General features: G+C 44.9%; 1 protein-coding gene across 2 annotated transcripts; it reads left to right on the top strand.

Annotated features, from left to right (window-relative positions):
- The first annotated feature begins 1142 nt into the window (after positions 1-1142).
- LOC139546314 (regulator of cell cycle RGCC-like) lies at positions 1143-16560 on the top strand. Of its 2 annotated transcripts, none has more exons than XM_071354554.1 (5): positions 1143-1404; positions 1637-1822; positions 13290-13400; positions 13867-13929; positions 15553-16560. In XM_071354554.1, exons 1-5 carry the CDS (start codon positions 1248-1250, stop codon positions 15558-15560), a joined length of 525 nt encoding a protein of 174 aa, XP_071210655.1. In that variant the 5' UTR covers positions 1143-1247; the 3' UTR covers positions 15561-16560. The 2 variants fall into 2 exon arrangements, with proteins under 2 accessions (XP_071210655.1, XP_071210657.1); XM_071354556.1 differs by having other exon boundaries at positions 1145-1317.
- Positions 16561-17876: the final 1316 nt, after the last annotated feature.

Below are 17876 nucleotides of genomic sequence, written 5' to 3'. Positions count from 1 at the left end.
TTTCACACCAGAATACCAGGAACACCAATCACACCCTGTCTTTCACACCAGATACCAGGAACACCAATCACACCCTGTATTTCACACCAGAATATCAGGAGCACCAATCACACCCTGTCTTTCACACCAGAATACCAGGAACACCAATCACACCCTGTCTTTCACACCAGAATACCAGGAACACCAATCACACCCTGTATTTCACACCAGATACCAGGAACACCAATCACACCCTGTCTTTCACACCAGAATACCAGGAACACCAATCACACCCTGTCTTTCACACCAGATACCAGGAACACCAATCACACCCTGTCTTTCACACCAGAATACCAGGAACACCAATCACACCCTGTCTTTCACACCAGATACCAGGAACACCAATCACACCCTGTCTTTCACACCAGATACCATAGGTTAGGAATCAGTCAGAGTTTTAATGGATTGTGTTTCATGATAGTGGCGTACATAAGCGAGCTGCAGGGGCTGCAACTCTACTTCATACCAGAAGGTGTCCCTCCACACTCAAATGAGGATACTACCAGTAGGTTAACTCGATTAGTATGCTGGATGTATGAATGTAATTCTGGTTCCACTTAATTCTGGCATAGACCACAATGGCACATTTGAGGCAGTTGAAATATGCTGTTGAAAATAAAAGATGTAGCGACAAGTCTCACAATTGACTTTATTTTTTAAAAACTTGCCAAATCTAAATATTATTGATATTGATATTGTAGACATTTCAAATAATCAATTGGTAAATACATTGTTTGTTAGCTTCATTTTCACATTAAAATTTGTTTAAACAGTTTGACCAATTCGGTTCAAAACCTGCCCAGTGATAAAAGATGGAAAGCTCAGGGTCAGGGATATAAATTAAACGTAAAGTAAAGTATTACATGTATACTCGACAAGCATTACATGTCTTACTGCTCAGTGACACACACATTCTTCACAAACATAGTTTACGGGGGATGATGTCAGCGACCGTAACATCACCATAATCTCCATAGGAATAGAACATGGTCACGGATACCAGTAAAGTGATGCATAGTGCGTTAACTCTCTCTCTCTCTCCCGCCTCCTCCGAGACGCCGCCTCTTCCGTAGGTAGGGAAGAGTTTAAAACCAATCTTGAGACGCGGGACACTTCATAAAAAGACAGTGCGTCGTTTTCACGGACTAGTAGTGGACAGGAGAAGTCGGAGAGCTAGAACGTCTTTATTGGGAATACCCGCGGAGCTTATGTTGAATAGTTTTGAGATTCACAAGACAATAAAAATGAAATCTCCAAAGTTGAAGTCTCAAGGCAAATGTGAGTTGAAGAATGCTGACCATCTAATTTGTTCTTGGGATTTCCACTGGACGATACATAATGCATTGAACACGTACCAGGCATGGGGTCAGTTGAGCGTTTGCAGAAAAGGATCCTTAAAGTTATGTCAGATAGTGTGGTTGTTATTCAACATCTGTTAGAATTTGAAAATGTGTTTACTACAATGTAACAATGTAACAAAAACATAGACCGTTAGCACGGGATAGGATCAATTAATAGAGAGCAATTTATTTCATTAGGATAACTGAAATTAATTTTAAAAATATATCATTTGAATGGGAATGGTTGTTTTCATCAGTTATTTCAGCTACATTCCTTGAGGAGGATGATGATCTGTCTGACGTGCTGTGTGAGTTTGATGCGGTGATCGAGGATTTTACGTCCCCGGTGGAGAAAAGACACTTCCGCTACGATGAGCACCTGAAGACAGCGAAGAGACGCAGCAGCGCCAGCGTCAGTGACAGCGGCATCAGCGACTCGGAAAGTAAGTGAACCACACCCACACGCACACACACATATATTGTAGCATTTATTATGGAGTATATCTGGAACAGGGGTTGAACCAACGATCTTTTTTCACACCAATGTGCCATAAAGATCCAGACCTTTTGGCGGTGAAATTACATTCAGCAGTACACTCGTAGAAAAAAAGTATTATTCAGCAGTCCCCATAGGGCTGTGAAAAGGTTGTACATGGTACCCACATTTGTATTTTTTTTATTTAACTAGGCAAGTCAGTTAAGAACAAATTCTTATTGACAATGACAGCCTACCGGGGAACAGTGGGTTAACTTCCTTGTTCAGGGGCAGAACGACTGATTTCTTACCTTGTCAGCTCAGGGATTTGATTCGACACCTGGAACTAAAAGGCTTCTTCAAAGGGTTCTCTTATTGGGGACAGCCGAAGAACCCTTGTAGGTTCTCTAGAGAATACCTTTTTTCTAAGAGTGTAGCATATAGAAAACACTGAAGCAGTGAGAGGTGCTATCAGCAGCCTAGATATGTTCCTGTTAAACAGGGTCCTTGGAGCGTTACAGTTTGCACTGAGACGCACAACTCCTGCTACTTCGTTAAGTGCCAGACAGAGCTGATAGGTGATATCTTGTCATGTGTCCAACGAGTGCTATTCCCGGTCTGCTGAAGAACTATATCAGCCGTACACACACACACACACACACACACACACACACACACACACACACACACACACACACACACACACACACACACACACACACACACACACACACACACACACACACACACACACACACACACACACACACACACACACTAACCCCCTAACTCTTTACTTTCTCTAACCCTGGACACTACCCTTCCTAACCCTCTAACTCTAAACCTGGACACTCCACTTCCTAACTCTCTAACTCTAACCCTGTACACTTCCTAACCCTCTAACCCTAAACCTGGACACTACCCTGCCTAACCCTCTAACCCTGGACACTACCCTGCCTAACCCTCTAACCCTAGACACTCCCCTTCCTAACCCTCTAACCCTAACCCTGGACACTCCCCTTCCTAACTCTCTAACCCTAACCCTGGACACTCCCCTTCCTAACCCTATAACCCTGGACACTCCCCTTCCAAACTCTCTAACTCTAACACTGGACACTACCCTTCCTAACCCCCTAACCCTGGACACTCCCCTTCCTAACCCTCTAACCCTAACCCTGGACACTCCCCTTCCTAACCCTCTAACTCTAACCCTGGACACTCCCCTTCCTAACCCTCTAACCCTGGACACTCCCCTTCCCAACCCTCTAACTCTAACCCTGGACACTCCCCTTCCTAACCCTCTAACCCTGGACACTCCCCTTCCCAACCCTCTAACTCTAACCGTGGACACTCCCCTTCCTAACCCTCTAACTCTAACCCTGGACACTCCCCTTCCTAACCCTCTAACCCTGGACACTCCCCTTCCTAACTCTCTAACTCTAACCCTGGACACTCCCCTTCCTAACCCTCTAACTCTAACCCTGGACACTCCCCTTCCTAACCCTCTAACTCTAACCCTGGACACTCCCCTTCCTAACCCTCTAACTCTAACCATGGACACTCCCCTTCCTAACCCTCTAACCCTAACCCTAGACACTCCCCTTCCAAACTCTCTAACTCTAACCCTGGACACTCCCCTTCCTAACCCTCTAACCCTAACCCTGGACACTCCCCTTCCAAACTCTCTAACTCTAACCCTGGACACTACCCTTCCTAACCCCCTAACCCTGGACACTCCCCTTCCTAACCCTCTAACCCTAACCCTGGACACTCCCCTTCCTAACCATCTAACTCTAACCCTGGACACTCCCCTTCCTAACCCTCTAACCCTGGACACTCCCATTCCCAACCCTCTAACTCTAACCCTGGACACTCCCCTTCCTAACCCTCTAACCCTGGACACTCCCCTTCCCAACCCTCTAACTCTAACCGTGGACACTCCCCTTCCTAACCCTCTAACTCTAACCCTGGACACTCCCCTCCCTAACCCTCTAACCCTGGACACTCCCCTTCCTAACTCTCTAACTCTAACCCTGGACACTCCCCTTCCTAACCCTCTAACTCTAACCCTGGACACTCCCCTTCCTAACCCTCTAACTCTAACCATGGACACTCCCCTTCCTAACCCTCTAACCCTAACCCTAGACACTCCCCTTCCAAACTCTCTAACTCTAACCCTGGACACTCCCCTTCCTAACCCTCTAACCCTAACCCTGGACACTCCCCTTCCAAACTCTCTAACTCTAACCCTGGACACTCCCCTTCCTAACCCTCTAACCCTAACCCTGGACACTCCCCTTCCAAACTCTCTAACTCTAACCCTGGACACTCCTCTTCCTAACCCTCTAACCCTAACCCTGGACACTCCCCTTCCAAACTCTCTAACTCTAACCCTGGACACTCCCCTTCCTAACCCTCTAACCCTAACCCTGGACACTCCCCTTCCAAACTCTCTAACTCTAACCCTGGACACTCCTCTTCCTAACCCTCTAACCCTAACCCTGGACACTCCCCTTCCAAACTCTCTAACTCTAACCCTGGACACTACCCTTCCTAACCCTCTAACCCTAACCCTGGACACTCCTCTTCCTAACCCTCTAACCCTGGACACTCCCCTTCCTAACCCTCTAACTCTAACCCTGGACACTCCCCTTCCTAACCCTCTAACTCTAACCATGGACACTCCCCTTCCTAACCCTCTAACCCTAACCCTAGACACTCCCCTTCCAAACTCTCTAACTCTAACCCTGGACACTCCCCTTCCTAACCCTCTAACCCTAACCCTGGACACTCCCCTTCCAAACTCTCTAACTCTAACCCTGGACACTACCCTTCCTAACCCCCTAACCCTGGACACTCCCCTTCCTAACCCTCTAACCCTAACCCTGGACACTCCCCTTCCTAACCATCTAACTCTAACCCTGGACACTCCCCTTCCTAACCCTCTAACCCTGGACACTCCCATTCCCAACCCTCTAACTCTAACCCTGGACACTCCCCTTCCTAACCCTCTAACCCTGGACACTCCCCTTCCCAACCCTCTAACTCTAACCGTGGACACTCCCCTTCCTAACCCTCTAACTCTAACCCTGGACACTCCCCTCCCTAACCCTCTAACCCTGGACACTCCCCTTCCTAACTCTCTAACTCTAACCCTGGACACTCCCCTTCCTAACCCTCTAACTCTAACCCTGGACACTCCCCTTCCTAACCCTCTAACTCTAACCATGGACACTCCCCTTCCTAACCCTCTAACCCTAACCCTAGACACTCCCCTTCCAAACTCTCTAACTCTAACCCTGGACACTCCCCTTCCTAACCCTCTAACCCTAACCCTGGACACTCCCCTTCCAAACTCTCTAACTCTAACCCTGGACACTCCCCTTCCTAACCCTCTAACCCTAACCCTGGACACTCCCCTTCCAAACTCTCTAACTCTAACCCTGGACACTCCTCTTCCTAACACTCTAACCCTAACCCTGGACACTCCCCTTCCAAACTCTCTAACTCTAACCCTGGACACTCCCCTTCCTAACCCTCTAACCCTAACCCTGGACACTCCCCTTCCAAACTCTCTAACTCTAACCCTGGACACTCCTCTTCCTAACCCTCTAACCCTAACCCTGGACACTCCCCTTCCAAACTCTCTAACTCTAACCCTGGACACTACCCTTCCTAACCCTCTAACCCTAACCCTGGACACTCCTCTTCCTAACCCTCTAACCCTGGACACTCCCCTTCCAAACTCTCTAACTCTAACCCTGGACACTCCTCTTCCTAACCCTCTAACCCTGGACACTCCCCTTCAAAACTCTCTAACTCTAACCCTGGACACTCCCCTTCCTAACCCTCTAACCCTAACCCTGGACACTCCCCTTCCCAACCCTCTAACTCTAACCCTGGACACTCCCCTTCCTAACTCGTTCTGCAGACGTGGAGTTTCTAGAACACACTACATGAAGTTCTCTTTTCACATCATCCCTCGGAAACTCTAACACTCACATGTGGTTGGGAAATGAAATCGTTGTCCAGTGGGGGAACGGGAGCATATTTCTGTCTGTGTGTAACTGTGTGAGGCTATCACATTTGGGTTAGGGCCCGAGGCGTAGCCAGCTGTGGAAGTACGTCTTTAAGACAGTGTACACACACACACACACAGTATGGTAATGCACAGCTTGACGTCTGAGAGATGGCATAACTGCTTATGACAATAAAATCTAAGAGGGTATATAGGCTTCCACAGAGACATGGCTGGGTTGGAATTTGGGGGCTGTGTGCCAAATATGCAGCAGCGGCTCAATCTAACCCCAAGATCTCTGGACTCTGATCAAGGTGTGTGTGTGTGTGTGTGTGTGTGTGTGTGTGTGTGTGTGTGTGTGTGTGTGTGTGTGTGTGTGTGTGTGTGTGTGTGTGTGTGTGTGTGTGTGTGTGTGTGTGTGTGTGTGTGTGTGTGTGTGTGTGTGTGTGGTGGAGGTCAGGGTAGGTAATACTACATAATAAATATTCTTTCAGGATCCAGTGGAACTCTTGTGTGAGGAGAGAAACAGAGAGAGAGAGAGAGAGCTAGAGAGAGAAAGAGAGAGTGAGAAAGAGAGAAAGAGCTAGAGAGAGAAAGAGAGAAGAGAGAAACAGAGAGAGAGAGAAACAGAGAGAGAGAGGAGAGAAGTAGAGCGAGAGAGAGAGAGCTAGAGAGAGAAAGAGAGAAAGAGAGAAAGAGAGAGAGAAACAGAGAGAGAGAGAGAGAGAGAGAAAGAGAGAGAGAGAAAGAGAGAGAGAGAAAGAGAGAAAGAGCTAGAGAGAGAAAGAGAGAAAAAGAGAAAGAGAGAAAAAGAGAGAGAGAGAGAGAGCTAGAGAGAGAAAGAGAGAAAGAGAGAAAAAGAGAGAAAGAGAGAGCTAGAGAGAGAAAGAGAGAAGAGAGAAAGAGAGAGAGAGAGAGGAGTAGAGCGAGAGAGAGAGAGAGCTAGAGAGAGAAAGAGAGAAACAAACAGCGAGAGAGAGAGCTAGAGAGAGAAAGCGAGCGCGAGAGAGAGAGAGAGGAGAGGAGTAGAGCGAGAGAGAGAGAGAAAGATAGCAAGAGAGAAAGAGAGAACGAGAGAGAGAGGAAGAGTAGAGAGAGAGAGCGCTAGAGAGAGAAAGAGAGAGAGAGAGTTAGGGAGAGAGAGGGAGAGAGAGAGAGAGGGAGAGCGAGAGAGAGAGGGAGAGACAGAGCGAAAGTGAGAGGAGGTTTTTAAGCTGTGTCTCCTCTATTAGTTAGCCATACCATACTCCTAGTTAGACCTGTCAAGAGGGTATTACAAGGACTAAATCACAGACCATTAAACCAGCAGACCTCAATCTGAAAGGAGTTGAATGGAGTTCTAGTACCTTTTGGATTGGAGACAGACCACACAGGGAACGGAATACATTTCTGTTGAACATGACCATAGTAAAACAACAGCCCCTCCATCTACAGGACTCACCCTGACTTCAGAACATACAGACTTCATAGTCAAACTAAACTGAGCTGTTTAGAAGAGGAATGAATTCCACTATACAGCCCCTTTCTGTATTTTACTCAGAAGAAACAACGATGATCTCTCCTTCTCCCACCAACATTCCTTTCCCGTATATAAACAAACAGTGAAACAGATCTGTCATCTCCTGTGGCTGAAACATCTACTGTTGGAATGAAAGTGTTTATTGTGTCCCTTCCGAAGTCACACAGCCAATGTTTTGACCACACGTCGTCTGAACCAATGTTACCACTGTGGGGGAATGCAGGAGAGAGTGGTAGTGTGTGTGTGTGTGTGTGTGTGTGTGTGTGTGTGTGTGTGTGTGTGTGTGTGTGTGTGTGTGTGTGTGTGTGTGTGTGTGTGTGTGTGTGTGTGTGTGTGTGTGTGTGTGTGTGTGTGTGTGTGTGTGTGTGTGTGTGTGTGTGTGTGTGTGTGAGAACCAGAAGTCCTCACAAGAATAGTAAACCAACTCAAATTCAGAGAAGTGAGGAGATTATTTCAGTCCTCACTTATTAAAATACTAAGTCTAAGTCTGTCAGACGCAGAGCAGTTTCCATAACAGGCAGTGATGCAAAAGGTCAGGATGCTCGCGATGATGCAGCTGTAGAACTTTTTGAGAATCTGGGTACCAATGCCAAATCTTTTCAGTCTCCTTAATAAGGGGAAAAGGCGTTGTCGTGCCCTCTTCACGACTGTCTTGGTGTGTTTGGACCATGATAGTTTGTTGGTGATGTGGAAACCAAGGAACTTGAAGATCTCAACCTGCTCCACTACAGTCCCGTTGATGAGAATGGGGGCGTGCTCGTCCTCCTTTTCCTATAGTTCACGATCATTTCCTTTGTCTTGATCACATTGAGGGATACGTTGTTGTCCTGGCACCACACGGTCAGGTCTCTGACCTCCTCCCTATTGGCTGTCTCATCATTGTCGGTGATCAGGCCTACCACTGTTGTGTCATCAGCAAACTTAATGATGGTGTTGGAGTCCTGCTTAGCCACGCAGTCGTGGGTGAACAGGGAGTACAGGAGGGGATTAAGCACGCACCAGTGAGGGAACCCAGTTTTGTGAATCAGATTGGCAGATGTGTTGTTGCCTACCTGTACCACCTGGGGGGCGGCTGGTCAGGAAGTCAATAGACCCTACAGCTTCTTGGGGGCTACAGAAAGATGATCTCTCTCCCTCTCTCCCTCTCTCCCTCTCTCCCTCTCTCTCTCTCAATTCAATTCAATTCAATTCAATTTGCTTTATTGGCATGACGTAACAATGTACATATTGCCAAAGCTTGTTTACAATGTAAAAATGAGAATCAAAATTGTCAACGGGACAACAGTAACAACAATAACCAAGGGTCAAAATAACCATACATTCAACAATAACAATAAACATACAGTAAAGGACATGTGCAGGTTGATTGGTTTGTCAGACACTGTCCCTCAACTTATGGCAGGCAGCAATGTAGTGCGCTGCCAACCCACAGCTCTCTGCGTCCTCCCCCAACAGGACGGGTAGCCTATCCTCATCAGAGAGGTCTTTGAAACCTTGAATAAGAGTTTCAAATTTGGGGAAATGACACTCTCTAATTGTTTTATATTTTTGACATTTTGTCAGGAAATGCAGCTCCGTCTCAGGTTCTGCTATTGTGCAGTGGTTGCACAGCCTTTCTTCTACAGGGAGCCAGGTTTTCCTGTGTCTACCCTTCTCAATGGCAAGGCTGTGCTCACTGAGCCTGTACTTTGTCAAGGTTTTTCTAAAGTTTTGATCAGTAACCATGGTCAAATATTTAGCCACGGTGTACTGTCGATTTAGGGCCAGATAGCACTGCATTTTGCTCTGTGCTTGTGCTTGTGTTTCCCAATAAGCAATATAGTTTTGTTTTGACTGTGTTGTAATTTGGTTTATCCTGATTGATTGGATGTTCTGGTCCTGAGGCTTCAGTGTGTTAGTAGAACAGGTTTGTGAACTCAGCCCCAGGACCAGCTGGATGAGGGGACTCTTTTCTTTGTTCAGCTCTTGGTATTGCAGGGCTTGGTAATGATATGAGAGGGGGTCACTGTATTTTAGATGTTTCCAAAACTTAATTGCTCTTTTTTGAGTTTTTATTATTAGTGGATATTTGCCTAATTCTGCCCTGCATGCATTGTTTGTAGTTTTCCTCTGGACATGTAGGAGAATCTTACAGAACTCTGCATGCAGGGTTTCAATGGGATGTTTGTCCCATTTGATGAAATCTTGTTTTGCAAGTGGACCCCACACCTCGCTGCCATAAAGTGCAATTGGTTCAATGACATATTCAATTAGTTTTAGCCAAATTTTAATAGGTATTTCAATTTGAATTTGCTTTTTAATTGCGTAGAATGCCCTGCGTGCTTTCTCTCTCAGTTCATTCACTGCTTCATTAAGGTGTCCAGTTGAGCTTATTTTTAAACCTAAGTAATTGTAGTGTGTGCAGTGCTCTATATATTTTGTACCAATTGAGAACTTTGGTCTAATTCCCTGAGATCTGGATCTTCTCTGGAAAATCATTATTTTAGTCTTTTTGGGGTTTACTGCCAGGGCCCAGGTCTGGCAGTACTGCTCTAGCAGGTCCAGGCTCTGCTGTAGGCCATGTGCTGTGGGTGACAGCAGGCATAGGTCATCGGCGAAGAGTAGGCATTTAACCTCTGAATTATGGAGACTAACACCAGGGGCTGAGGATTTTTCTAGAATAGTGGCCAATTCGTTGATGTAAATATTGAAGAGTGCTGGGCTCAGATTACAACCCTGACGAAGGCCCCGCCCCTGGTTAAAGAATTCTGTTCTTTTCTTGCCAATTTTAATGCTGCACGTATTGCCAGTATACATTGATTTAATTATGTCATATGTTTTACCCCCTACACCACTTTCAATAACTTTGTAGAACAGTCCTGTGTGCCAAATAGAATCAAATGCTTTTTGGAAGTCGATAAAGCAAGCGTATATTTTGGTATTATTTTGGTGGACATGTTTATCTATCAGGGTGTGTAGGGTGTAAATATGATCGGTCGTGCGATGTTTTGGTATAAATCCAATTTGGCTTTTACTCAAGACATTGTGCTTATTAAGGAAGTTTAGAACTCTTACATTTATAATACTACAGAAAACCTTCCCCAGGTTACTGTTCACACAAATGCCTCTGTAATTGTTAGGGTCAAATTTGTCTCCGTTTTTAAAGATTGGGGTTATGAGTCCTTGATTCCAGATGTCAGGGAAATAACCTACACTCAGGATCAAATTAAACAGTTTTAATATAGCCAACTGAAATTTTGCACTAGTGAGTTTGAGCATCTCATTTAGGATGCCATCAGGTCCGCATGCCTTTTTAAATTTGAGAGCCTGAAGTTTCTTATAGAGCTCCTGGTCAGTAATTGGGGAGTCCAGTGGATTTTGATTGTCCTTTATAGCTCTTTCTAATCCATTCAACTTCTCATGAATTTGGCGTTGTTCTGCGTTTGTGTCAATTTGAACAGTGTTGTAGAGTGTTTTAAAATGGGTTGTCCAAATGTCACCATTTTGTATCGCTAATTCCTCTTGTTTAGATTTTTTTATTTTTTTCCAATTTTGCCAGAAGTTGTTTGTGTTTATGGACTCCTCAATTAGCGTCAGCTGCTTTCTGTTGTACTGTGCTTTTTTGGTTCTGAGTGTACGTTTATAGAGTTTTAAAGTCTCACAGTAATGAAGGCGTAATTCACCATTATTTGGGTCTCTGTGCTTTTGGTTGGATAGTGTTCTAAGTTTTTTCCTTATAATTTTACAATCTGCATCAAACCAGTTGTCATCTGTGATCTTTTTTGTTTTGTTTTTTATCAATTTCAATTGTGCTTCTTTTGCCGTTTGCCTGAATATATAGTTGATGTTTTGTACTGCTAGATTGATGCCTTCTTTACTGTGAGTGAATGTGGTATCCAGAAAGTTATCTAAGAGTGTTTGGATATTTTGGTTCCAGGTTGCTTTCTGGTATTCTTCTGTGCTGTTTTGGGCCCATCTGTATGAATGTCTGATGTTGTACAGCTTACTGGGATGTGAATGTGTGGTTGTTTCCATGTCTGTTCTTTTGAGGAACAATGTAATTTGGCTGTGATCAGACAGAGGTGTTAGTGGCTTGACAGTGAATGAGCTGAGAGAGAAGGGGTCAATGTCTGTGATCATATAGTCTACTGTACTGTGGCCAAGAGGTGAGCAGTAGGTGAATCTCCCCAAAGAGTCCCCCCGTAACCTACCATTGACAAAGTACAGACCCAGGCTTCTACAGAGCTGCAACAGATCCCTTCCGTTTTTGTTGACGGTGCTGTCACTGTTGTTTCTATTGGGGAGATTAAGACAGTTAGAAACATTATGGCCTGTAATAAAGCTGTCCCCTCGTGTGCTCGTTAGATCAGGTAGTGTTCCTGTGCGCGCATTTGTGTCCCCACAGATGAGCACATTTCCCTGGGCCTGGAAATGGCACGTCTCTTCCTCAAGGGAAGATCTCCTCTGAGTAATATGGGGATTCTGAGGGGGGGATATAAATTGCGCAAAGGAACACATCTTTTTCTGTCAGTACAAGTTCTTTTTTCAGTTTTAACCAAATGTGATATTTGCCCATTTTGAGGGGATCAATTAGATGTTGTAGGTCGGATTTGTACCAAATGATCAGTCCTCCAGAGTCTCTGCCTCTATTGACAGAGCTGTGTTTTTGTGACGGCACAATTACCTCTCTGTAACCTGTGGGACAGTGAGTGACAATGTCAGCCTTACACCATGTCTCCTGCAGAATGATGACGTCAACATCTTTAAGATTTTTGTTGAACTCCAGTGCTAAACTCTTCAGTCCAAAGGTTGATGAGTTTAGGCCCTGAATGTTCCACATGCTAACTGACAGTGATTTCATGTTCCAAAAGAAAGAATAGCAGTCAGAAATACAGTAACTAACTATTAAGTTGTTAAGAGCGAGATAAACAGGATAACAGCCAACATTTTTTCTGTTATATAAACATTCCTATTCATTGAACAAGTACATTTTAGTACAATAGGTGTGTGTGTGTGTGTGTGTGTGTGTGTGTGTACATGCGTCCGTGTGTGTTTAGTGCAGTTTAGTGCAGATGTATTGGAGGAGCTGTTTAATCTCACTCAATCCCACAGGGTTCTCCTGTCCTCTGACAACCTCTGCGTAGCTGCGCTGGTCCTGCTGTTGGGCCCTGTGGAGTGGAGGGGGGCCAGGTCTGGGCCGTGGGGCTTCCTCTCTGGTCTGGTAGGGGTGGTGGTCTGGTGCGGGGTAGTAGGCTGGGCCCGGTCCGGTCTGGCTAAGCCGATGGAAGTGGTGATGGTCTGGTGGTGGGTGGGGCCTGTGGGGTGCGCTGGGTCTGGTGTGGCGTTGAAGGGGCCTGGGGCTCCTTGTTGGTGCAGTGGTCTGGTAGGGGTCTCTGGGTGGTCCTCTGTCCAGTGCGGCATGGGGTGTTTGTCTACCAAGTGCCACGTCCTTTAGAGACTTGACAAACATCCCTCTCTCTCTCTCTCTCTCTCTCTCTCTCTCTCTCTCTCTGTCTCTCTGTCTCTCTGTCTCTCTGTCTCTCTGTCTCTCTGTCTCTCTGTCTCTCTGTCTCTCTCTCTCTCTTTCTCTCTCTCTCTCTCTCTCTCTCTCTCTCTCTCTCTCTCTCTCTCTCTCTCTCTCTCTCTCGTCCCTCTCTCGTCCCTCTCTCGTCCCTCTCTCGTCTCTCTCTCTCTCTCTCTCTCTCTCTCTCTCTCTCTCTCTCTCTCTCTCTCTCTCTCTCTCTCTCTCTCTCTCTCTCTCTCTCTCTCTCTCTCTCTCTCTCTCTCTCTCTCTCTCTCTCTCTCTCTCTCTCTCTCTCTCTCGTCTCTCTCTCTCTCTCTCTCTCTCTCTCATCCCTCTCTCGTCCCTCTCTCGTCCCTCTCTCGTCCCTCTCTCGTCTCTCTCTCTCTCTCTCTCAGGTGCCGAGTCACTCAACAGGAACAGCTTCAGTTTCAGTGATGAGATATTGAACTCTCCCAGCATCTTCACTCCCTCCCCCACCACTCCCCCATCTTTAACGTCACCCAAAGGTGAGCCTCGACACACACACACACACACACACACACACACACACACACACACACACACACACACCTTTACACAAACACGTCATTCTGACTAGTACTAGAATCTCCGTTTGACAGCCAAAGTGCAGCTCTGTATTACTCCTGTTTAGACGGAACAACAGAGGCAGGATTCTACATGATGTGTGTTTTAGGAGAAGTTAAATGTTATGATAGGCAGACATATTGCCTCGGGCTTAGAGCACTTCAGCTAGCATCAGCTATTCCAGTGGTTCATTTATTAACTCATTACAGTTCAAGTGACTCATTCTTCTTCTTTAGTAAGGTAGTAGTATTTATATTTGTAGTAGACAGTGCCATGTGTTGTTCAATTCACACAATGCATGATGTGTGTTCATTTTAGGTTATGCAATTGCAGGTGGACTATCAAGTGCTATTTCATTGTTGGACTGTCTCTCTATGTTGTTTACAGCTAAACTGGGAGACACTAAAGAACTGGAGGACTTCATTGCTGACCTTGACAAGACATTAGCCAGTAAGTGCTAATACCTTGCACCATTCACAGTACTTACTCAGGGAGGGGTTTGCTAACGCTGTTAGCGATGCTAACCACCACTCATAAACTGTAGCTACATGATCGTCATAACTCTCTGGTTATCCAAAACAATAAGCTCAATAAGCGGTGTCAGCTCTAAGCAGGGTTGGGGTATTGGGACGTATGGGGATGTATGGATGGGCCAGATGAGACCTCTAGGTAGGTGGGAGGTAAAGAAAAGATATCCCTTTCAGCTGTCACTCATGTCATTATACCTTGACACACACGCACACACGCACACGCACACGCACACACACACATGCACACACACACACACATGCACACCCCGCCTCAGTGACAGCCTATGTAAGAGCGTAACCCGAGAGAGAGAGAGAGCTGAGTTTATGTACTGGATACAGACCAACATAGCTCCGTGTATTTGTTCTGGATTTCTCCAGTACTCCAGAGTGTTGGAACTTGCGTCAGGGAAGGTTACATTGGAATGTTCCCGTGTAAAACCTGGGGTGGAATATCAACTGTAAAGGTCAGGATTGGAATGGATTTGCCAATGGAAGTGTTCAGGTGCTGTTCTTAAGACCTACAGACAGCGAATCCTAGTCCTTTAATAACGGTTAGAGTACTGAATGTTCCTCATTCTAACCAATGGGACAGCAAGTCAGTTAGACACATTAGGCAATGGGACAGCAAGTCAGTTAGACACATTAGGCAATGGGACAGCAAGTCAGTTAGACACATTAGGCAATGGGACAGCAAGTCAGTTAGACACATTAGGCAATGGGACAGCAAGTCAGTTAGACACATTAGACAATGGGACAGCAAGTCAGTTAGACACATTAGGCAATGGGACAGCAAGTCAGTTAGACACATTAGACAATGGGACAGCAAGTCAGTTAGACACATTAGACAATGGGACAGCAAGTCAGTTAGACACATTAGGCAATGGGACAGCAAGTCAGTTAGACACATTAGGCAATGGGACAGCAAGTCAGTTAGACACATTAGGCAATGGGACAGCAAGTCAGTTAGACACATTAGGCAATGGGACAGCAAGTCAGTTAGACACATTAGGCAATGGGACAGCAAGTCAGTTAGACACATTAGGCAATGGGACAGCAAGTCAGTTAGACACATTAGACAATGGGACAGCAAGTCAGTTAGACACATTAGGCAATGGGACAGCAAGTCAGTTAGACACATTAGGCAATGGGACAGCAAGTCAGTTAGACACATTAGGCAATGGGACAGCAAGTCAGTTAGACACATTAGGCAATGGGACAGCAAGTCAGTTAGACACATTAGGCAATGGGACAGCAAGTCACATAAAGTAAAGGGACGGTCAGTCAGTCAGTTAGACACATTAGGCAATGGGACAGCAAGTCACATAAAGTAAAGGAAAGGGACAGTATTTGCCTCTCAAGTTAAGCAGAGCCTGGCATTTTTATTAGGGTCTACATTGTTTACCTCCGCCCCCTTGGTCTATCCGTCTGACCTGAGGTACGTAGAGGAGTCTACAGTCCGTTGCTGTCTGACCTGAGGTACGTAGAGGAGTCTACAGTCCATTACTAAACATCTGTCTGGTTCTGTCTGTCTGTCTCTCCTTAGGCATGTGACATAGAGCCCAATGAAAGTGACTGAGACCCTTTTTGGAGAGTTGCCATCGAGAGGAGGCTGTCCAGACACCCAGGCGCCCCCCCCAACAAACACACACACACACACACACACACACACACACACACACACACACACACACACACACACACACACACACACACACACACACACACACACACACACACACACACACACACACACACACACACACACACACACACACACACACACACACACACACACACAAACTCCAGGAGTGGACAGGGACAGTCACAGTGGCTGTCAGAAGTGCTGAACAACTTCATCTCAAGGCTGTGTCCCAATAGTATAAAGCAGCGTCATCTCCTCATCTCCTTTCCTCTTCCTCATCTCCTTTCCTTCATGAGCTGATCTGATTATACTGGATAAGTTAAATAGGTTCGTTTACACAGTTAGAATGGGCAAATGTGAAATAGCACCTCATGTTCTATTGCACTATGTAACATCGGGTATTATTTCTGACACAGCCCTAGTTTATAAACTTTTACCAGTCATGGAGGAGACTAGGGGAGGATATTAGGAAGGAGATGAAGGAAATTAAGCTTTGTAAAAGTATTGGGACACTGTCAGACAGAAAACCACCATCTCACATACTATGCGTCCATTATACAAAACTTGAGCAGGAAGAGTATTTAAGAAATGGCTTTTTATAATAGAAGTATATTTGTAATTTTATAGAGCTGGTCATTGTACATTTATCAATAATACTTGTTTGTGATATATATTTTTGTATCTATATGTAAATAATAATTGTTTCAGATTCTATTGCATTGCATTATATGATGGGTTTTAGGTTTGTCACTCATTGGCTGGAGTTAAGATGTATTGATGCTTTTAAAGAATGTGAACCAAAATGTGGATGAACTCTGAAAAACGGGAATCCAACAACATGTATTTAATACAGCTAATGTCTATTGTCTATAAGAGATAATATTAAAGTTAAATATTATTCTTTTAAAACATGTCTCTTGTCTTTTTTCCCCTGCGTACATTATTGGTATCCCGTATAACATCTAAACTAGCTAAATGAATGTTAATACTTATAATCTGGATCAGCGTTGTAGTACACCAGACCCGTCACATTGAGTGTCTCGTTCTTGAGTGTCCCTTGTAGTTCTCAGTTCAGTTGTATTATACTACAGAATATCAAAATACAAACAGCTGTAACAACCTCATACAATGACAGGTAGAATTGCTCAGAATTGTATTTTTTGTAATTAATTTATTTGAACAGGAAGGATATAACATGTCATTCAATCACATAGGGAGGAGTGAGCAGAGCCCACGTCCCAGCCTGGTCTCATAGACTAGACGTAATATAGTAAATGTATCTCCGGGACACTCAAATTAGAATGATATGCTACATTTGGTATGGTTACAGAAGACAGATTGCTACTTACGACAAAAGTAGGGTGGCTGGGTGGATGTATTACACGAAAGTCTAGCAAAAATGTTGCTAGTTCAAATCTCATGATGGACAACTTTTGCATTTTAGCAACTTTTCAGTTACATACATACATGTTAGCTAATCCTTCCCCTGCCCATAACCTTAACCCTTTATGCGAACCCTTCCCCTCTTCCCTAACCTTAACCCTTCAGCCTTCAGCCTAACTCCTAACCTTAGCCCTAACCCCTAACCCCTAGCCTAGCCCAGCTAACGTTAGCCTTAGCCACCAACTAAATTTAGCCACAACTAATTGGAATTCGTTTTGCAAATTCGTAACCTATTGTACATTTTGCAAATTAGTAACATATTGTATGTTTAAAGTTTAACCAACAATGTTTCACAGATAAGTTATTTTCAAAAAGATAGCTAGCAACAGCAAGCAAACTGCAATAAAAAAATACTGTTCTACTCACCAGATGATGATCATTTTAAACTTAACTTCTTGTTCAAAGTTAGTCTTGAAAAGGGTGAAGCTAACAAATTAGCAACAACATCCTCTTTGATAACACCTGTTACCTAACACACTGCAAACTAGCCTACAACAAAACCTAGATAACTAGACCGTGGGAAAGATATGACTGTCCCCTTCTGTGTCCCTGTCTCTATGACTTATATGACTGTCCCCCTCTGTGTCCCTGTCTCTATGACTTATATACCTGTGACACTCTGTGTGAGTGGCAGTCAGTTACCTGCTGTTGGTGTCTCTGCAGCTCTGTGTATACAGTAGCTCTGTGGGGCTGAGACAGACACACTGAAATAGACATTCCAAATCCCAGGGTTCTTGTAACCATTACTCAATTCATCAACAAATCTAGTGGTTATGAAACAG

This window comes from Salvelinus alpinus, chromosome 20 (assembly GCF_045679555.1).
Source record: "Salvelinus alpinus chromosome 20, SLU_Salpinus.1, whole genome shotgun sequence".
NCBI classification, from domain to species: Eukaryota; Metazoa; Chordata; class Actinopteri; order Salmoniformes; family Salmonidae; genus Salvelinus; species Salvelinus alpinus.
The sequence above is the reverse complement of the archived record's forward strand: the minus strand, read 5'-3'. Positions and strand labels throughout refer to the sequence as shown.

Bases quoted from the DNA above. Each gene is read 5' to 3' on its own strand.
- LOC139546314 (XM_071354554.1), top strand. From the start codon at position 1,248: ATGTTGAATAGTTTTGAGATTCACAAGACAATAAAAATGAAATCTCCA. The intron at 1,405-1,636 runs GTCAGTTGAGCG...TGTTTTCATCAG, and splicing joins GAACACGTACCAGGCATGGG to TTATTTCAGCTACATTCCTT. The intron at 13,401-13,866 runs GTGAGCCTCGAC...TGTTGTTTACAG, and splicing joins ATCTTTAACGTCACCCAAAG to CTAAACTGGGAGACACTAAA.